The sequence below is a fragment of the Brassica rapa genome, chromosome A01 (genome assembly GCF_000309985.2).
Source record: "Brassica rapa cultivar Chiifu-401-42 chromosome A01, CAAS_Brap_v3.01, whole genome shotgun sequence".
In the NCBI taxonomy this organism is placed as follows: domain Eukaryota; kingdom Viridiplantae; phylum Streptophyta; class Magnoliopsida; order Brassicales; family Brassicaceae; genus Brassica; species Brassica rapa.
Window position 1 is genome coordinate 973,564 of NC_024795.2, and position 18,076 is coordinate 991,639.

General features: G+C 34.8%; 2 protein-coding genes across 3 annotated transcripts; one reads left to right on the top strand and one right to left on the bottom strand.

Moving 5' to 3' along the window:
- The first annotated feature begins 2,385 nt into the window (after positions 1-2,385).
- On the top strand, positions 2,386-5,189 carry LOC103865246 (cytoplasmic tRNA 2-thiolation protein 2). Its single transcript, XM_009143075.2, has 8 exons — positions 2,386-2,514; positions 2,648-2,938; positions 3,373-3,721; positions 3,785-3,871; positions 4,153-4,274; positions 4,348-4,426; positions 4,497-4,873; positions 4,977-5,189. Exons 2-8 carry the CDS (start codon positions 2,655-2,657, stop codon positions 5,023-5,025), a joined length of 1,347 nt encoding a protein of 448 aa, XP_009141323.1. The 5' UTR covers positions 2,386-2,514; positions 2,648-2,654; the 3' UTR covers positions 5,026-5,189.
- Positions 5,121-10,330, bottom strand: LOC103865094 (BEL1-like homeodomain protein 2). Of its 2 annotated transcripts, XM_009142973.3 has the most exons (6): positions 10,234-10,330; positions 9,993-10,152; positions 8,687-9,799; positions 7,457-7,848; positions 6,912-6,972; positions 5,250-5,810 (listed from the first exon to the last, which is right to left on the bottom strand). In XM_009142973.3, exons 3-6 carry the CDS (start codon positions 9,674-9,676, stop codon positions 5,250-5,252), a joined length of 2,004 nt encoding a protein of 667 aa, XP_009141221.1. In that variant the 5' UTR covers positions 9,677-9,799; positions 9,993-10,152; positions 10,234-10,330. The 2 variants fall into 2 exon arrangements, with proteins under 2 accessions (XP_009141155.1, XP_009141221.1); XM_009142907.3 differs by having other exon boundaries at positions 5,121-5,810; positions 9,993-10,240.
- Positions 10,331-18,076: the final 7,746 nt, after the last annotated feature.

Sequence of the window (18,076 nt, forward strand, 5' to 3'; positions counted from 1 at the left end):
AGTTACATGATAAACTTGGGACCATTTTATTTAAATTATTGTATGCTTACTTGATAGATGCAGACAAATAGTTTTATGGATGACCTCGATATTCGATGCTTACTCCATAAGTTTTTGACATTGAATTCTCAGTAAGTTCGAAAATTTATCTATTTTTGTAAAAAATCATAATAATCAATTTTATATGTTCTACAAAACCCACATGCTGTTTGGATGTGTCTTGTTTCTTTTTTAGAAATAATCTAAGCTTTATGTGGTATTGTTTTCTTGTCTTTACCCCGTAAATTTAGCTTCTGTATGTTCATCATGTCTTGTTTTTTTTCTTAAGATTCTTTGCCTTTGCCATTTCCCAAGACCTATTTCTAGTTTTAAATTGTTGTACAGAGCATATACATCGATTCTAATCAATTATTTCAAATGTTGCATGTTACACACACACAAACTGTTATATTCGGATTTTAGATCTGACATAACCGAAGATCGGTTGGATCAGCTGTATGTCGATAGATTCTCCATGCATTAGTGTAAACATTAATTATTTGTTGATATTACATGTTGTAAAAATTAATATTATGTATCTTCGTATATTTTGTAATTACTAAAGTACGTTTATAACAATAATACTAACGAAGATAACATGGCAAAAGCCTTGATCAAAACGGATAGTAACGTAACTATATAAACATGTACTCCTATACATTACGACGATCATGTTTACTGCTCATCATCGATTATATGCTTATCAGAAAAATATGTTTTAAAATACTAAAGTATTGATAAATTGTTTAATCTTTCTTCTATTACATACATATATATATGCATGCACATATAAATTGATTTGATCTTTTACACCACTCCATGAATCAATTTTCTTTCATCTTTCTTCCATTACATACATATATTCATGCAATATGTATGCACTGGCCCAATTGAAAAGAGTAGGGATCTAACCAAATTTGTCGTCCACGAGACCTCGACACAATCATTTTACTTTGCTAATATCTCTACAAAAAGCCATATAAAACCAAAACACAAAGAAGAAACTAGTAGTATAGTATCTATCTACTCCAGACATAAAGCTTGCTACCAAACGTCCATTATAAAAACCTGTATAATATCCCACATTTTCCAAAAGAAAACCTTTTCATAATATAGTGCGTTTATCATTCTCTTATATGCACTCTTACTTATTTCCTTAAAATTTTCGTATTAACTCGCTAGTTCTCTTTAATGACAGTAGTGTCAGAAAATGCACCAGCCTAGTGTCTCAGACTTTCACCTTCTCAAGAGAATTCTTCGCTACGTGAAAGGTACCGTAACTCAGGGAGTCAACATCAGTGCGAGTACTCATTCAACATTGGTATGTTACTCGGATAGTGACTGGGCAGGTTGCAAGGATACAAGACGGTCGACAGGTGGCTCCTGTACCTTTCTTGGCTCAAACCTAATATCATGGTCAGCAAAACGTCATGAGACAGTGTCAAAGTCATCCACTGAAGCTGAATACAGAACAATGTCGCTTGCTGCATCAGAGGTTGCTTGGTTGCAGAATCTTCTTCAGATTATGGGACTAGAACAGAAGATAACTCCTCTGCTGCTCTGTGATAACTTATCTGCGGTTTGCTTGAGTGCTAATCCTCGGTTTCACAGACGTACCAAACACTTTGAAGTAGACTATCACTATGTGAGAGAACGTGTGGCTATGAAAAAGCTTGAAGTCAGACATATACCAGCTACACTTCAGATTGCAGATGTTTTTACGAAGTTTTTGGGGCAGGAACCGTTCTTCAGGTTGTGTAACATACTCGGTGTCTCCATTTCTCCGACACTGAGTTTGAGGGGGTGTAATGATAGTAGTGATCATGGGCCTTTGGAGAAAGTGAAAGAGCAGTCTCAAACCCACACGGTCACCACCAAAGTTCAGCCTAATCCTCCTCTGTCGTCTAGTGTCAAACAGAAAGCAGTCAAGGTTCAGTCTTCTTGCTCCAGTACGACGAGGCCAGCTAATAGCATAACGGTTGGAAATAGATTTGAGTGTCTTGGTACACAGCCTATCATGTGCTGAATCAGAGTAGAGGATAAGATCTTAAGTCTCTATATAATGTAAAACGTGAACATGTAATCATCAAGCAAGAAAGTAATAAAGTTAAAACGTTCTTCTTCACAAAACTCTAAGTTTCTTCACTCTTTATGCGTTTAATCGCCACTAGTCAATAATCTAAAATTATAATTTCAGTGGCAAAGACAGAGAAACATCATCCCGGTACAGGAGGAAAAAACGGCATGTAGTCGGATCTTACTGAACCAAAAGCATAAACCTGGGCCTTTAAAATATATCTGGGCTTCTATCCAATACAATACTTGGGCCTTTAAATATATTTGGGCCTTTTTACTATCTCTAACAAGGTTTTAACTCTTGTCCCCTTCACCGTCGTCTTCTTCTTCCTCCACGGGAGACTGGAGCTGCTGTATCTGAAGCAAGCATCGAGACGACTCTATTCCCACCTGAAACTGGTAATCTATCTAGATTTTTTTTTTGTATTTAGGATTCAATAGATGTGTTTGTTTCGATTTTGAATCTGAACAATCTGTAAATCTCTTAAGAGGCTCGTTAATGGCGGAAACTTGTTCTTCTCTCATGTATTAGCTACGATATGGCTTGTAATTCATCTGGCTGCGAGTCCGGTGGTTGCTATGGCCGTGAGAAGGATAATGGATGCAAGGTGGTTGATGTTAAGGAGACTGTTAGGCTCTGCGTCAAGTGTAAATCCAACGAGCCTATGACGTTCGGTGATGGTGGCTCAGACGATGGGAGATTCTGTGCAGAATGTTTCAGGAGCAACGTCTATGGGAAGTTCCGTCTCGCTGTTACTTCACACGCCATGATCACTCCTTCGGATAACGTCCTTGTTGCCTTCTCCGGCGGTTCGTCTTCCAGGTTTTGCTCTCTTCCTTTCTCTAGGGCCGGCCCTCAAATTTGGGGTGCCAGATGTAGACGACTTAGTAAAAATTTCAATAAATTTTAAAATAAATTTGGGAGACTCTAGGCAAATGTTTCGTCCGGCTTTGCCCAAGGATCGGTCCTGCATTTCTCTATATATTTGTTTTTGGTCATTTTTGACTGATGAATGTGTTCGGTCCGGTGTTGCTCTCTTCCCTTTTCCTCCAGGGCGGCCCTGAGATTTTGGGAGCCGTAGACGATTTAGTAGATAAATAATTTTTTTAAAAAATAAATTCGGGGCTTATGTTTATGTTCAAAAAAATGGACTCTGTAGCGAATGTTTCATCCGGCTTTGCCCAGGACCGGTCCTGCCTATGTTGGTTGTTTGATAATTTTTGTGTGATGAACGTGTTGATGATGTGTGTGTTTAGGGTTGCTCTTCAATTCGTGCACGAGCTTCAAGTCAAGGCTTTGAAGAATTACGAGGCGAGTCGTGATAGATCTTTACCTGTGTTTGGCGTTGGTGTTGCGTTTGTGGATGAGAGTGCAGCTTATCCTTCTCTTTCCGGTGGAATGAGTGATGCTATTGCGTGGGTTCGATCCACTGTGTTGAGTCTGTCGCCACCTGAAAAGGATCTTCATGTTGTTCCAATCGAGAGTGTGTTTGGTTCGGACTCTGTTGAAGCACGGGATAGGCTTGTGAAGCTGTTGGATTCTGTTAGTGATGAGACTGGAAAAGAAGATCTTTTGCTGCATCTGAAGATGTTGTCTTTGCAAAAGGTTTGTTTGGCTGTTACATTGTTTTTTTTTTGGGTCTATTTTTATCTAATGTTTATTTTATAGGTTGCCTCTGAGAATGGCTACAACAGATTAGTGGTGGGATCTTGCACGTCGAGACTCGCTTCCCATGTTCTTACGGCCACTGTCAAGGTGTGTTCCTTACTTTGCCCTGATTGAAATCATATTTTCTCTGTTTTTTTTTCTTCTTCTATAGATTGCATTGTAGAGTGAGCTTTACATTCTTGAAAGTGAATACAATGGTTACATCAAAGAATGTAGATATTTAGGTTCTAGCCGACTACATCTGTAAAACTTGTATCTTTGTTTATATTTTAGTATACATCGTTTTATATTTTATCTTCGTTTAGACATTTCATGTAGGCTACATTCTATTGAAATTGTGATTTTGGATTGCCTTTTTGTTGGGACAGGGACGAGGCTATTCACTATCAGCAGATATTCAGCATGTTGATGCGAGGTGGAAGGTCCCCATTGTGCTTCCACTTCGAGATTGTGTTTGGCAAGAAATAACTAGACTCTGCCATTTGGATGGGTTCGTGTACTTTAACTGATTTTGTCCATATTAACTGTTTTGAATGACGTCTAACACATTGTGGGCAGGACAGTCTAAAGACTGTGGAGTTAGCTCGTCATCCTCAATCCGGGATCAATGATTTGGTGTCTTCATTTGTCGCTCTCTTGCAGGTGAAAATCAATTTCTTGGATTCTTGTAGCCCATTGTTATGAACATATACTTAGTTATGTGTTTGCGCAGGAAGAGAATCCTTCACGGGAGTGCACAATTGTACGGACAGCTGCAAAGCTTACACCGTTTTACTTCAATAAAATTCCTGAAACGGACGACTCTTGTGTTCCTATGGCCACCCAGAGGCGTCTAAAGAAATTCAATCTTAAATACGACGGTTCCATGACTACAGAAGCATTCTGTCCTATCTGCAATGGCCCGCTAAATGGATCAGACTCATCGGAAGATGAGTCTGATGCCCTGTATGATGCTTGCTGTTCAAGTTGCCGGTTTCAGATACTTCCACAAGAGCCATCATCTCTTGACCATTTCGGATCCTTACTACCACATCACATGATCTCCCAAGTGAAGCATCATCAAAAGTTTGACAGCCAAACATATCTGAGGTGAGCTCCTAATTAGTCACACGTCATTGCTTGAGCCTCTTCTTGAAACCTTTGTTAAACACTATTTTAATGTTGTTGTTTTCCAATTTTTTTTCTTTTTCAGGGAGAAGATAAAAGACTGTTTGCTCTTGGACGATGAAGAGGCTGTCTGAATCTCCAGATGTTTGTGTTCTTTCAGATATCATCTACTAGGCTTGCTTCAAGGCAGAGAGAAACTTAAGAGTTTTGTAATGTTTCTTATATATGATCATCTCACGATCTCAATTACATTATGCTATCATATTGTTTTCTTCTTGTTTAATAGAGTTTGTATCAATCGGAGTAACAAAAGAAAAACCATATAACTAATCAAATAAATGGAGTAACAAAAAGCTAATTAAAACCCACCAAAATCTCTAACGCAGAAAGAGGCGTTCTTATCAGGGATATTGCCAGCATGGCGTAGACCAAGCGTGAGTGACACGTCACCAGTAGGGTTTATAGTACCAAACCTTATAACATTATTATCACCATCCATGTCAGCATCAGCAAATCCACCAACACCTTGCTGGCACGTTGCAATCGCAGAAAACGCGGTTGAGCCACCGTAGCTAGAGACTACTGCGGCGGCGTTGGAGTGGGAGGAGGATGAAGGGTCGTTTTCGTAAGCATTGATATCGGCAGCTGATCTTAGACGGTGGTGGCCTGCGTCTGGTGGGGTTGCTGCTGATTGTGCAGCTGTCGTTGGAGTTTGTGATGTGGTCCGAACGGCAGTGAAGTTGCTTTCATTGTTGTTGGGTTTTGTGCTCTTGTCGTTGCTGCTGTTGTTTTTTGTTTCTTGATCTTCTTGTTCGTTTTCTTCTAATCTTTCTTCTCTTTCTTTTGATTCTTGTTGATACATTTCTTCCACCATTGGTTTCCATAATCGAACCCTAGCATTTATGAACCAGTTTGATACCTGATCAATGAAAAAGACAAAAAACGTTTACCAAGTTAATAATTACTACTATAATAATGTCGAAACAAATTGTGTGGGCTCTTTTTTTATTTGTCATTTGGTTATTTAATGAATGCAAGAAATTGAGGGTTTCTTCGGGATAATTGAAAGCTGCAAATTTTTGATGTACTTGAGAGAAATGGTCCCTTTTGAGTCTTTAATGTCGATCGCTTTCTCTTTCATATCATGCACATAAACATACGCTCTCTCTCTTCTATGTTTGTATTACTATTTTGTAATAATAATAAAAACGAATCCCAAGAAAAGTTACTAGTGAGTGGAAGGCAAAACACATGGTGTTCCTCTGTCATATCTAACCAAACAAAGGAAAGAAACAAAAGATTTATCTCAAGTTAGTTACAAGTTACTTAGCCTACTCGGGAAATAAGTTAGGTTTATCAATCTTTCTCCTGGGATGTTAACTCATTGTAAGAACTACCTGTTGTTTGTAATAAACATATGTTTATGAAAATGGCCAAATTCTACATGTTGTGTGTAAAATGTTAACCTAGTTCTTTTTTTTGGGTTATGCATCGTGATTTTTTTTTTGTTTTTTGCTTAACGGCTTGCATCGTGAAGTTTGTTTGTAAACAGAAATCATAACTAGAACCCAAAATGTTAGGATCGTATTTTAATTAGAAGAAAAAAATATACTACTATTTTATTTTTATCAAATATCTTACAAAATACAAACGCAAACGAGACTATTCTATATGTTTTCGCTTATAATTTTCAAACAAATGTTTGATATCCATGTACTAAGAGAACTAGTACATGTGCAGCTATTTCTAGGTGAAAGAAAATAGAACTAGTTCTAAGAGTCTAAGACATGTTACTACTTACTACAAGGTAACTCGTTAAGAGTCCAGACTCTGATCACTATCATCAGTATTCAGTTGTATATCCATCAAAAAGTATCCATGATATCGACTAACACTAAGATACTCGACAAACACAACTTGGGTTAAACATCGCCAAGTATTTATTTTTATTTATTTTGTTAGTGCCTATATAGTAGATATATGTTATATATATTTCCTATATTATATTTTATAGACTGACCTGGTTTCTGGATAATCCAGTCTGACGAGCCAAGAGGTGCTTATCTGCATCGCTTGGATACCTGAGAAAGAGACCAGAAAACGACATCACGCTATCTTTGCCCTAAATTCAATCTAATTTTTTCTTTTCTTTATATTTTCTCTATAAACAATACAATCAAGTATATGCAAGAAAAAGTACAGACTTTCTCCTTCTTTTTGCCAACAAGGGCGTGAGAATCTAAGAGACAAAAGAAAAGCTGATGATTACATTAGCATAGATCCAGTTGTTTTCCTTCTTTTAACTTAGATTTCTTTTTCTGTTTTGTTTTACTCATAAAGCAAATTCCAGAGAGGTGAAAAAGTACAAAAACACTAGTCTTTTGCTTTATTTCCATTTTTTAGATTACTCTCAGTAACAATAAAATAGCAAAATTCCACAGACATAAAACTAAAGAAAACAGTAATGATATAACAAGAATTTTAATACTTTTGCTCAGCTTCTTTTAACGTAATTGATTTATAAGGAATAATGAAGAAGTATTAAAAATAAAGATTTTGACTTACGGGTGGAGGAAATGCTCGAAGAGCCAAGCTCTAAGGATATTAACGGAACGTTCAGGCAAACCGCGTTGTGGCCGCCAGGCTTCTTGCTCCATCATCCCCATTTGATGAAACGCACGTTGCTGACGCAGACTCTGTTCTAGCAAACGCAACCGTGGGGTATCGCCTTTAGTTAAACCGGAAGAAGATAATCCGGCCGCATCTTTCTCCCCAAGAAGTTCACAGCTCTGTCTAAGCTGAGCTGCCACGGCATCTTTAAGGCATCGAAAATGCCTGGACATAGCCTTTTGAGCTAAAGCGGTGTACGGTATCGCTGCGCCATGGCCCATCACTATGTCGAAAGAGTTCACAACCATCTGCATTTGCTCGCAGTAATGGTTGTACCGTCTATCCACCTGCCAACAAAATAAAACTATACATTATACAATTCATACATATATTAAATATTTACTTTTTCTTTTAATCAATGTTACTGCTAACCTGTGTGCTTATATATTCACGTGATTAATAAACTTGTAGAGACTTTCTCATGGGGACGTATACTTGTGTACAAGTTTCATGGAATCAAAATACGTATAGTTAACAAATGTCACATTAATTATGTTCAAATGAGACGGTAAGAAAACTTAAATAACCAGAGAATATAGTCTAGAGTTTTTGTTTTCGTATCAATAGTACGTTTTATCGTATCTTCGAACATAAAATAAAGTAACTTCTTTAGTGAAAAAATAAGACAAACTAATAAGTCAACTAAAAATAGAATAATTCAACTATAGGTAAATTATTAAGTAACGTCAAGGGGATAGCTTTAGGACGTAGGAGGGAGTAGCAGCGTACATGGAGAAGGAAACGCCAGTTTAATGAATCGAAATGATTTTTCTTGATGAATCGACTCCACCAAACGCTAAGCATATCAAAATATTCCTCAAAAAAACGTTTTAATACGATCCCGTCATAGTAATAAAATCATTAAAAATTAAATTTTAATATAAATGCTGGTATGATTGCGTAGCCAGACTAACAAAACGATGAAACTATGACCAATTCTAATAGATTAATGGAGACAAAACAAATATCGATCAATCCAGATCGTATCATGTTTCTTGTCTTTTTGTAATAACTTATTGGATTAATGGTGTATTTGACTAAAACAAATGGAATTTCATGTTTTCTACGTAAAATGTGTGAATATCACTAAAAGACCAAGTCAAGAGATTGAAACCAAAGGAGTACCTCTTCGAGCATGGTGAGTAGCTTCACTTTCCTTCTTTGATGCTCAATCCTATCAGAGGCAGATAAAGGAGGATGTTCCTTACTTGCTCCTGCCGACGATGGAGAGCCGCCAGCGCCACCACTACTGCTACCGTCGCCACCGCTAGTATTAGGGTTTGAATTGTTCTTAGGTTTGTTTTTCTTAGAAAATCCTCTTCCAACGCTACAAAACTCCTCCAACAACTCTTGAGCTGCCTTGGTGTACCTCGAGTTTCTCAAGACATTGATTGCTCCTATGGAAGAAGATGAAGAAGCCGCCGCTGGAGACGATAGGAAGTGGTTTGATACTTCATTGTATTGATGATGAGAAGATAAGTTGCTTCCATAGTAAAATTTTCTATACTCTTCAGCTTTTACTGCTGCCTCTAAAGACGACGAGAGAGATAAGGACAAGCCTTGTCCACCGCTGTTTTCCACGTGGACGGTCCCGATATCGGTTTGGGTGTTGTGATGATGATCGGAGGAAGACTGCCACGTCAGCTGTTGGTGAGGAAGCTGATGCATAGACATAGTATTAGGGTAGCCCTGATGATGAGATGGATTTGGTAGTAACATGTGAAGAGTTGAAGAACCGTGGTGGCTCCTTGTTGACGGTGGTTGTTGCGGTAAGAATAGCTGCATGCCGGCGGCTGAATTCATGGCCGGAATATTATGATGTTGCTGCTCAAGTAACTGTCTATTTGACCGGAAAGATTGGGAGTGGTCAAAGTCTCCTCCTCCTCCTCCACCACCACCGCTGCTTCTCTGGAAATTAAACATTTCTGATAACATTCCGGCAGGTTCGTAGACAGGAATTCCACTTCTGGCGACTGAGGATTCCTCGTCCATCTCTAGTAACCTTTGATGTTCTTGCTTCTCCGGAGTTAGATTAGGAGAATCTGATCGGTTGAATCCATTAGAGAAGCTGAAAAATCCTCCCTGGTGTTGTTGATGATGGTAATCTTGGGACATAGAAATATTGCAAAGAGACTTCAAGAGAACTGTAGTAGGCTTTTACCTATTCCCATATGAATCTTTCAATCTTCTTCTTCATGATATATAATATAAATATATATCTCCTTCCTACCTCGGATCCTGTAATGATTCAGACAAAGAATTTGAAACATAACTAAGAAAGAGTGAGATGGTCAAATAGGTAGTATGCTGTTTTAACAAAAAAATCTATATACACATATCATCTGATGAACAAAATAACACATACAAAGATATATATACATGTATGTATCAGATGTAAGAGAGAGAGAGATAGCAGAGAAGAAGAGAATACCTTTGGAGTTTGCTGCACAGAAAAGAGAGAGAGAGAGAGAAAGAAGATACAAATTGAACTTAGGTATCGTTTTCTCTAGCTCTCTCTCTTTCTCTGGCTTTCTCTTTCTGGACTCTCCTTTTCTTGTTTTCTTTGTTACTATGAGTTTGCTCAGGAATTCCTTAAATTAAAATAAAACTGATTAGTCTCTCACAAAGCAAAAGGAAGAGAAGAAAATATATGATAGAGAGAGAAGTCACACTCTTCTATGTGCCTCCCTTTTTAGCCTACCAATCTTCTTCATCAGTTTTCTTACGTACAGTATTTTACTATTTAATAGTTTTTAATGTAATAATCCATTAATGTAATCATTATATTTATATATTCTCTGAAAAAAATAAACATATCTTCAGTTTTCTCTTTATCCGATGAAATATTTTATTTTCTTAACATATAAAATAGTACGATATATCTTTTTTTTTATCATCTAATAATTATATTAAGAAGAACAAGAACAAGATCATTACAAAGCCAGAAGTACGATATATCTTTTATTCACGGAAATGTCGGCTGCCATCAACAAATTAAAGATCTTAATTTGGGAAACAAATTTAAAAAGTAGTGAAGGAAATTAAAAGGAAAAAAGTGAGTACAAGGTCATATCTCAATGATGACTGATAAGAGCCACCACCATAAATATTAAATAATATATAGACAGATATATTTAAGATACAGCCATATTTATTTCCCATTATACTTTCATCTGTCATATTCTAATTACGCTGGATTAACTCGCAGATAGGGGTGTTTTTTCCCAATAATAATAACTCGCAGATAGGGTTAGTTAGGTCCATTCAAAATGAGTTCTCTTGGTGCGTTACATTTAAGGGTGTTCAATCTGGATATCGGTTCGGTTTCGGTTCGGTTTTTTTCGGTTTTCAGTATTTCGGTTAGTAAAATATAACTACCATTCTAAATCCATATTTACTTCGGTTCGGTTCGGTTTATATACCGTCGGTTTTCGGTTTATTCGGTTTTATACCAAAAAACATAATTATTTTGTTTGAGATCATATTATATGAATTTTAGAGTCATATTGTCAACACAGTCATTTATTAAAAATATATTACATGTTCAAATAAATGAACAAAAAAGTAAAAATGCTTATACCATCAAATAAAATAATCAAATCTATAACTAAAATCAAAGGTTGAAATTTTGAAAATAAAAATATGAAACAAAACAGAAACATGAATGAAAATTTTTTCTACTCTTCCATATTTAGTGTTCATTAAAGTCATGCTTTTTCAATTGAAAATTTTCCATTAATTATTGTCTATCAAATTTATAATCTTCATATTAATATAGTGAAACTAAAATAAATCAAAAAGATCAAAAAGACTTAGAAAATAAGATGTCTGAATTGCGATGTATTATTATTTAGTTATAGTTCAAGTGTTTTACAAATTAAGATTTTTTATTACTATAAAATTATGGTAATAGTTATTAACACAAATTTAACTTATGTAACAAATAGATTTTCATGTATTATTATAAAATAGATACATATTTACATGTTTTTACTTTTAATCGGTTTTGTTCGGTTTATTCGGTTTAATCGGTTATATATCAAACCATATCCAAATCCTACGGTTTTTATAAAATTATATCCATTCGGTTTATATGGTATATACCAAAACCAAACCATATTGTCTATTTCGGTTCGGTTCGGTTCGGTACGGTTCGGTTTTACCATATTGAACAGCCCTAGTTACATTTTCACTCATATTTCATTACCCTATAAATCATTCTTAACCCCAATAAAAACGATGTTAAAACCCCCCCAATAAAAACGATGTAAAAAACCAACATTAAAGATAAATCCAAATATCATTTAAATGTAATAGAGTAAGCTTATACAGCCATATCAAATTAACTTTTCCTACAACCGAAGACAAATGAGTGTGTCATAATTAATCAACTGATTCTAAGCTCTAACAACAATGTAGTCATCTAACTAACAACTACAATCGACTTTTTTCCATTGAACTGATAACTTAGATACGTATCAATTAGCGCTTTTTAATAATGATCACATAATATCGCACGTACACAGGGTCAATTGTTTATAGATATAGAATTTGCAAAAACTATCACGACCAAAATTATAGTAACCATGCAAGAAAATGCTAAAGTTACCATTTACCACTTCTATGTATTCAACTTTTTTTACCATCGATCTTGAAAGCATAAGTATTTTGCTACTTGAGGTTGGAGTACGATGTAAGTAGGAAAGCATGGAGAACAATGTAATGAAACTCCGACTACATTTTTTGACATTAAATAAACAATGAAAAATAATGAAATATGGAATTTCAGACGCACCTTACGTGTTGTTTGGCAGGTGTGAGAGGTTGGAGGACGAATCAGATGTCAAGTTGCTCAACAATGCTAATTAGGTTTATGTGAGGGGATAATTTATAAATTGAGATTTAAGTGCTCACAATGCTAACTAGAATTTAGTGAAAATCAGAAAATGCGCTATAAAGGAGAAATGTACATTTGATGGATTGGTGTAGCGATTAATAAATTATAAATAGATCATGTCCATTGGAGATAAGGATTTAAACGACCGAAAACAATATGAAAATTTGAAGTGAGCACTAATGAGGGATTCCTGAGACTGGTATGTGTGAACGAGAGCTCCACAGCGTATACATCATGTGTTAAGTGATAAAACTAAAAAAATTGATTCTCAAACTTGTAACAATATAATGTAGCTTCCTTCAAATCTTTTGACTTTTGTAACAATATAGTTATATGGATACTGGGAGTTATTTCTTAAACGGGAGACTTATTTCGAATCACGCATGTCTTACTAAGAAAATAACATTACCAAATCTGAATTGTCGTGCATATCCCACATACGGGTAGAGAAATATTTGATATCGAAATGAAGGCTATAAAGTCCATAATGGGATAAATAATTAATGCAAATGACGAAATCTATCATGTCAAGATCATATCAGCACGCAAATACTGGTTAACTTTTAGTCAGTAATTTTCTTTTAATAATCCCAAGTGGCTTTTCCTCGGTAACACAATCTATATATACACACTCATTGTATAATAATTAGTCTAAGGTTAAAATTATCGGTTACTCCATAATTATATCAAGAAAAATTATTGATATTAACATTTATTAAGTAATAATAAAATATAAAAAAATATCTTCCTTGTAATGGGATAATATTAAAAGGAAAAACAAAGAAAGATACGTACGTAAAATTTGCATAAGATATGTTCATGATTTTATTTCTAGTTTTACTAACGAATTCTTTTATTTTTAAGTTTCCACTACAAACCTGGAATGACAATTGACAGCTTCTTCTCTCCTACCGATATATCTTTCTCTTTTTAATTCGATTTTTATTTTCCGTTTTGAAATAAAAAAATGGTTCGCTTAAAAAATAAAATTGATCGGGTGAATCTCTCACATGAATCCCACCCTCCGTTCACACGTACGCACAACCATCCTTTACGTGCCGAACCTTCCTTTTTCGCACTTGTTGAGATGATCTTCTTTACGCATTTATACTCTTTACCCACCGAAGCCAACTTGTAATGGCTCCTATTGCTCTGTTTTATAATATCTTCAATGGTGCCAAGTTCTCTAACCTTCAATTTTTTTTTTATTATTTTCTTCCATATTTATACATGTTTCTCCCTTCTCCACCTCACATAAAACATTCATCATAATCTCGGTTTTTTTTCTCTCGAATTCTTAGTATCTTACGCGTCTTTTACTCTTATACAAGAAACAAAAAATCAGACTTGTTTATTACTGAAACTCACAACTTGGTCATATAAACCCTTGTTACAAAATATTTAACAAAATACGTTACTTTAAAGTATTTTGTTACATATTCATATGTCTAATGCAATAGATTTCATATCGTACATAAAATAAAAAATTGTGTTTTCATTTAAAGCCTTTTCTCCAAAAAAAAAAAAAAAAAATCGGGGTTTCATGGGTACAAAAATTGGTTCCATATTGTTCATCGATCAGCACATGAGTACAACAACGTTTTGTTATAACTGGTTCTCAAATAAAATGTATTAGCTTAACTAGTAAATAATAATCCGGCTTTGTTTGTGTACATGTTTAGTGCCTAATCTAATGACTAATTAAGCATCGACCCTTGATATGATTAGATGGTGTGCTTCCAAATAATTAGAAATAAAGCCATGATCACTTCTTTGTCTAAAGGACAAATATAAATAAGTTTCTTAGCTAAAAGCTTTTACAACGACTCATAAAATAGGCTCATATAGCCTCATAGGTTTGAATTACTGTCTTGTCAACATATCATTTGATTTCACATCCACCAATCGTCGTCATATGAATTGCTATTCCTTGTGAGTTTATGAGTTGCCCGTGTGGTGCTACAATATTTGTATTGAATACAATCGTATAAATTTGGCGGCGAGGCTCCGTCGAAGATGTTAAGAACAACACTCAAATTTTATGATTTGTTTAAATTACAAAATTTATTGTATCGTCCCGTTAGTATCTGCTATTTTTGTGTGATCAACTATTTTTTCAAGTAAAATTATTTTCTTTCGTTTTTTGTGTTTTATTTTTTAATGGGAATCAAAATTGTCATGATTGCGGATGGATATGACAAAAAGAGGAGGCTAGATGACAAATGTGTTCATTAGAAGACGTGATTATACAAATACAATAAAGTCTTGCAAAAATGCGAAAACACGATGATTTTGTTTGTTTTTCTTGTAAATTCGTCTATTTTTTACTGGTTTATGCAAAGGAGAATCGCTTTCAGGAAACTTAAAAATACGATGTTAAATTGTTAAAATAGATAAGAAGGAGACATTGTGTTTCAAAAAAAAAAAGATAAGAAGGAGACAAATAAATTTGATTTTTATGATGGGAGTGTGAGACCACAGAGAGAGTAGTGAAAATGGCAGCGATGGTCCCTTCTTATTCCTTTGTCCTTTTGGTGTCTAATTGTTCCTTTCATCTTTATTTTTATTTTAGCTTATCTTATCTTCTCTTTTATTTTATTCAATAGTCTTTATGATAATTTCTCGCTTTTATTATGTTTTTATCATTGTCTTTTTAATACTGTTATTTTTGCAACTTCAGAGTGTTTTCTGTTTAATGGTGTGACAAGCTCACTAGCTATTAGGTTTGCCTTTGTGAAGTATTCATTTATTTTCTCTTTAAATACAAACGTATGTGTGTCTATGAAAACTATCAAAATCTAGGAAACGTGACATGTTTATTTGAAGTTTTGCTCACTACTATCTTAATTAGTGGGTTTGTTTTATCACTGTTCGAATAATTTACTTCCAAACATAAAGGCTTTTGATTAAAGATGGTATTTATGCTTTGGCATCAATAGTCATGTAGGTTCTAGGATGTATTCTTTTTTTAGGTTATGGGATGTAGAATATGTCTAATGTAAGATTCTCACCTAAACATATCATTGAGTAGTGTGATCAGTAATTAGAATACATTTGGTATGTATACACTATAATTCTAGCAGCAGGTTCAAAGTCAGTAACTGTAAAGTACGGTTCGCAGCAAGAAAATGAAGTAGATTAAAGTCTGAGGTTATTCTTTTGAAGGATTGACAAAAATCCATAAGCTGGTTGCCAAAACTTCCTTGTTAACAAAAATATTGAAAACAAAATATAGTTCAACTAGATTCGACATAATTTATAGTTACAGTCTAGTTAAAGATTAATATAATCAACTAAAATGTAATTATATATATTGATCTCTGATTTAAACATACACAAAACTAAATTTTATATACACTAACCAAGATTTACTATTTTTGGTTCTTTGATAGTCAATATGTAAGTAAAAACACAGAAAGTTGGATACACATTATATCAAAATAACCATGCATCGTCTATAATTGTACGTAAAACGTTAAATAGACAATAACCCTAGTATATCCAATACTCTGTAGTAAATTAATGAAATAAAAATGGGAAAGGAACGAAAGTGTTTGTTTTTGTCTTTTGTATTTTGATTATTTAATATTTCAACATCTCAGAGAGTTAATTCATGTGCCAGGCATGACTATGACTAAGTAAACGCAGGGCCGGCTCAACACTGCTAGAGGCCCTAGGGCAAAAAAAAAAAATTTTACTCTCTAAAATTTATATAGAAATAATGTTTAAAATATTTTTAAAATTTAATCAATAATATTTTGTATATTTTGTAATGAAAATAAAACTATATACATATCAAATAATTTTGGGCCCTTTTCAATTTTATTTATTGTATTTATAATTTTTTTTATATATAAAAATATAGATTTATAAAAAATTGGACCCCTTATTTATCATTACACGGGGGGACACGGACTCGGATCCGGGGCGGTCGCACCGCTTGTCCCCCTTGTAAGCCAGCCCTGAGTAAACGTAAGTTGTAACTATGTAAGACTGTACAGAAAATGACTCTTGACTTGGCCAAAGAGAATAAATTAATTTTTGAAAATAATAATCTATTATATCAACATGAAAAGTTATGTCTAAACGAAATAAATTAGATAATTCGTCTGGGATATGAAATCAAAATTACGTTCTTTTTTTTCAAAATTACGTTCTTGTTTCCTGATTCTGAGAAGAAATGAAAAACCAGAACAATCATGGGGAAAATTCGAAGTGACGTTTTATGTGTGGAGTCAACGAAACTTTCTACCAGTTTCACCAACGCACAGGTAATTAAGAATTAACTATACACATAAGAATTGGTTTAATTAAATAAGGCAAAAAAAATCATCAAATGAAGAGATACCAAAGAAGCAAAAATGATTTATGTGGGAAGGTCCAAGGGACCAACATTCTCATCGTCTGCAGCCGCTCCATTTTCCAGTATTATATTTGCATTTGTTTTGGATTTCAATAGAATAGTATAAACCTACATAAAAATATTACAATCTTTGCGAATTCATATAATTTATATCCTCGTCTAGTATCATATAACACCAATAATTAGTTAGGACCATCTTATAGTTTGGATAAGTATATAACTTATAATTCATGTAGAAGATATAAATATTTTTTTATGAAACTCATTCGGTTTAATTATTTTTTTAATGTTCATGCATGCATGAGGCTGTTGGAAAAAAAAAGTCTCGAGGCTTTGTTCACAATTTCACATCTATAAAAATGGTCAAGAAACGCAGAACACATCTTAGTTTGATTGGTTCACGTGGAAACCCCGGCAAGGGATGGCCACGGGCACGTGAGAATTGTGGTCCATGTCTCAATCTGCGACGTGTTTCAATTTCTTAAGCCTGAAAGGCTGACAGCCTGTTTCATGAATCATCACCTAGCTTCAAAATCTTGGTCACTCCTTTTTTAGGTATGGTATGAGAAATTATATCGCTTACATGCGGCCCAAAAATTAGTGACTCGTTTCGCTAATCCATAACCTAAAAATTATTGTCTAGAACAGTGAAGCCTAATTATATATGGGCCTTAAGAAGCCTAGTTCAATTTCTTTAATTGGGTAAGTGATATCAAATGTAAGATGTCCACTGAATTTAAATTATGGTCAACGAGGAGTTTATATTTGTGAATAATTTGGATTATTTTTAAGCCAGTTGATAACAACTTTGATGACAAATTGTAACAAATAAGTTTGTCTGTTGCAGGAATTTACTCATTGCTTGCGTAAGACGTGAGTGGGATCACAATGTAGAGAACGTCACTTAGTTCAACTACTACTAAAACAATCAGAATAAATTTTTTTTTTTCCGCCAAGTGATTTGTTTTTTGATATTAAACCGGGCCAAGCCCAACAAACATGGTCCAAGACCCAAATACATAATACAAAGGCGTAGAAGCCCAAAAGCCTAACGGCAACAAACTAAATACTTAAAACTTAAAACGGCCTGCGGCCCAAACCATACGAGCCCGAACGACGTCGGCTGGAAACACGCATCAAGGAAGTTGGCTGCTGAACACGTGGAAGCATCTGCGCCCTCGGATCGACACGCGTCGCACACCGCCTCGACCTGACCGTCTCCGCCTCGAAACGTCTCCAGAGCCACCTCACCGTA

Excerpts from the sequence above, each read along its gene's own strand:
- LOC103865094 (XM_009142907.3), bottom strand. The coding sequence starts at position 9,676 with ATGTCCCAAGATTACCATCATCAACAACACCAGGGAGGATTTTTCAGC. Across the intron at positions 7,849-8,686 it reads TACTCACCATGCTCGAAGAG|GTGGATAGACGGTACAACCA; the intron begins GTACTCCTTTGG and ends TTTTGTTGGCAG. Across the intron at positions 6,973-7,456 it reads TTCGAGCATTTCCTCCACCC|GTATCCAAGCGATGCAGATA; the intron begins GTAAGTCAAAAT and ends TCTCTTTCTCAG.
- LOC103865246 (XM_009143075.2), top strand. The coding sequence starts at position 2,655 with ATGGCTTGTAATTCATCTGGCTGCGAGTCCGGTGGTTGCTATGGCCGT. Across the intron at positions 2,939-3,372 it reads TCCGGCGGTTCGTCTTCCAG|GGTTGCTCTTCAATTCGTGC; the intron begins GTTTTGCTCTCT and ends GTGTGTGTTTAG. Across the intron at positions 4,427-4,496 it reads CATTTGTCGCTCTCTTGCAG|GAAGAGAATCCTTCACGGGA; the intron begins GTGAAAATCAAT and ends GTGTTTGCGCAG.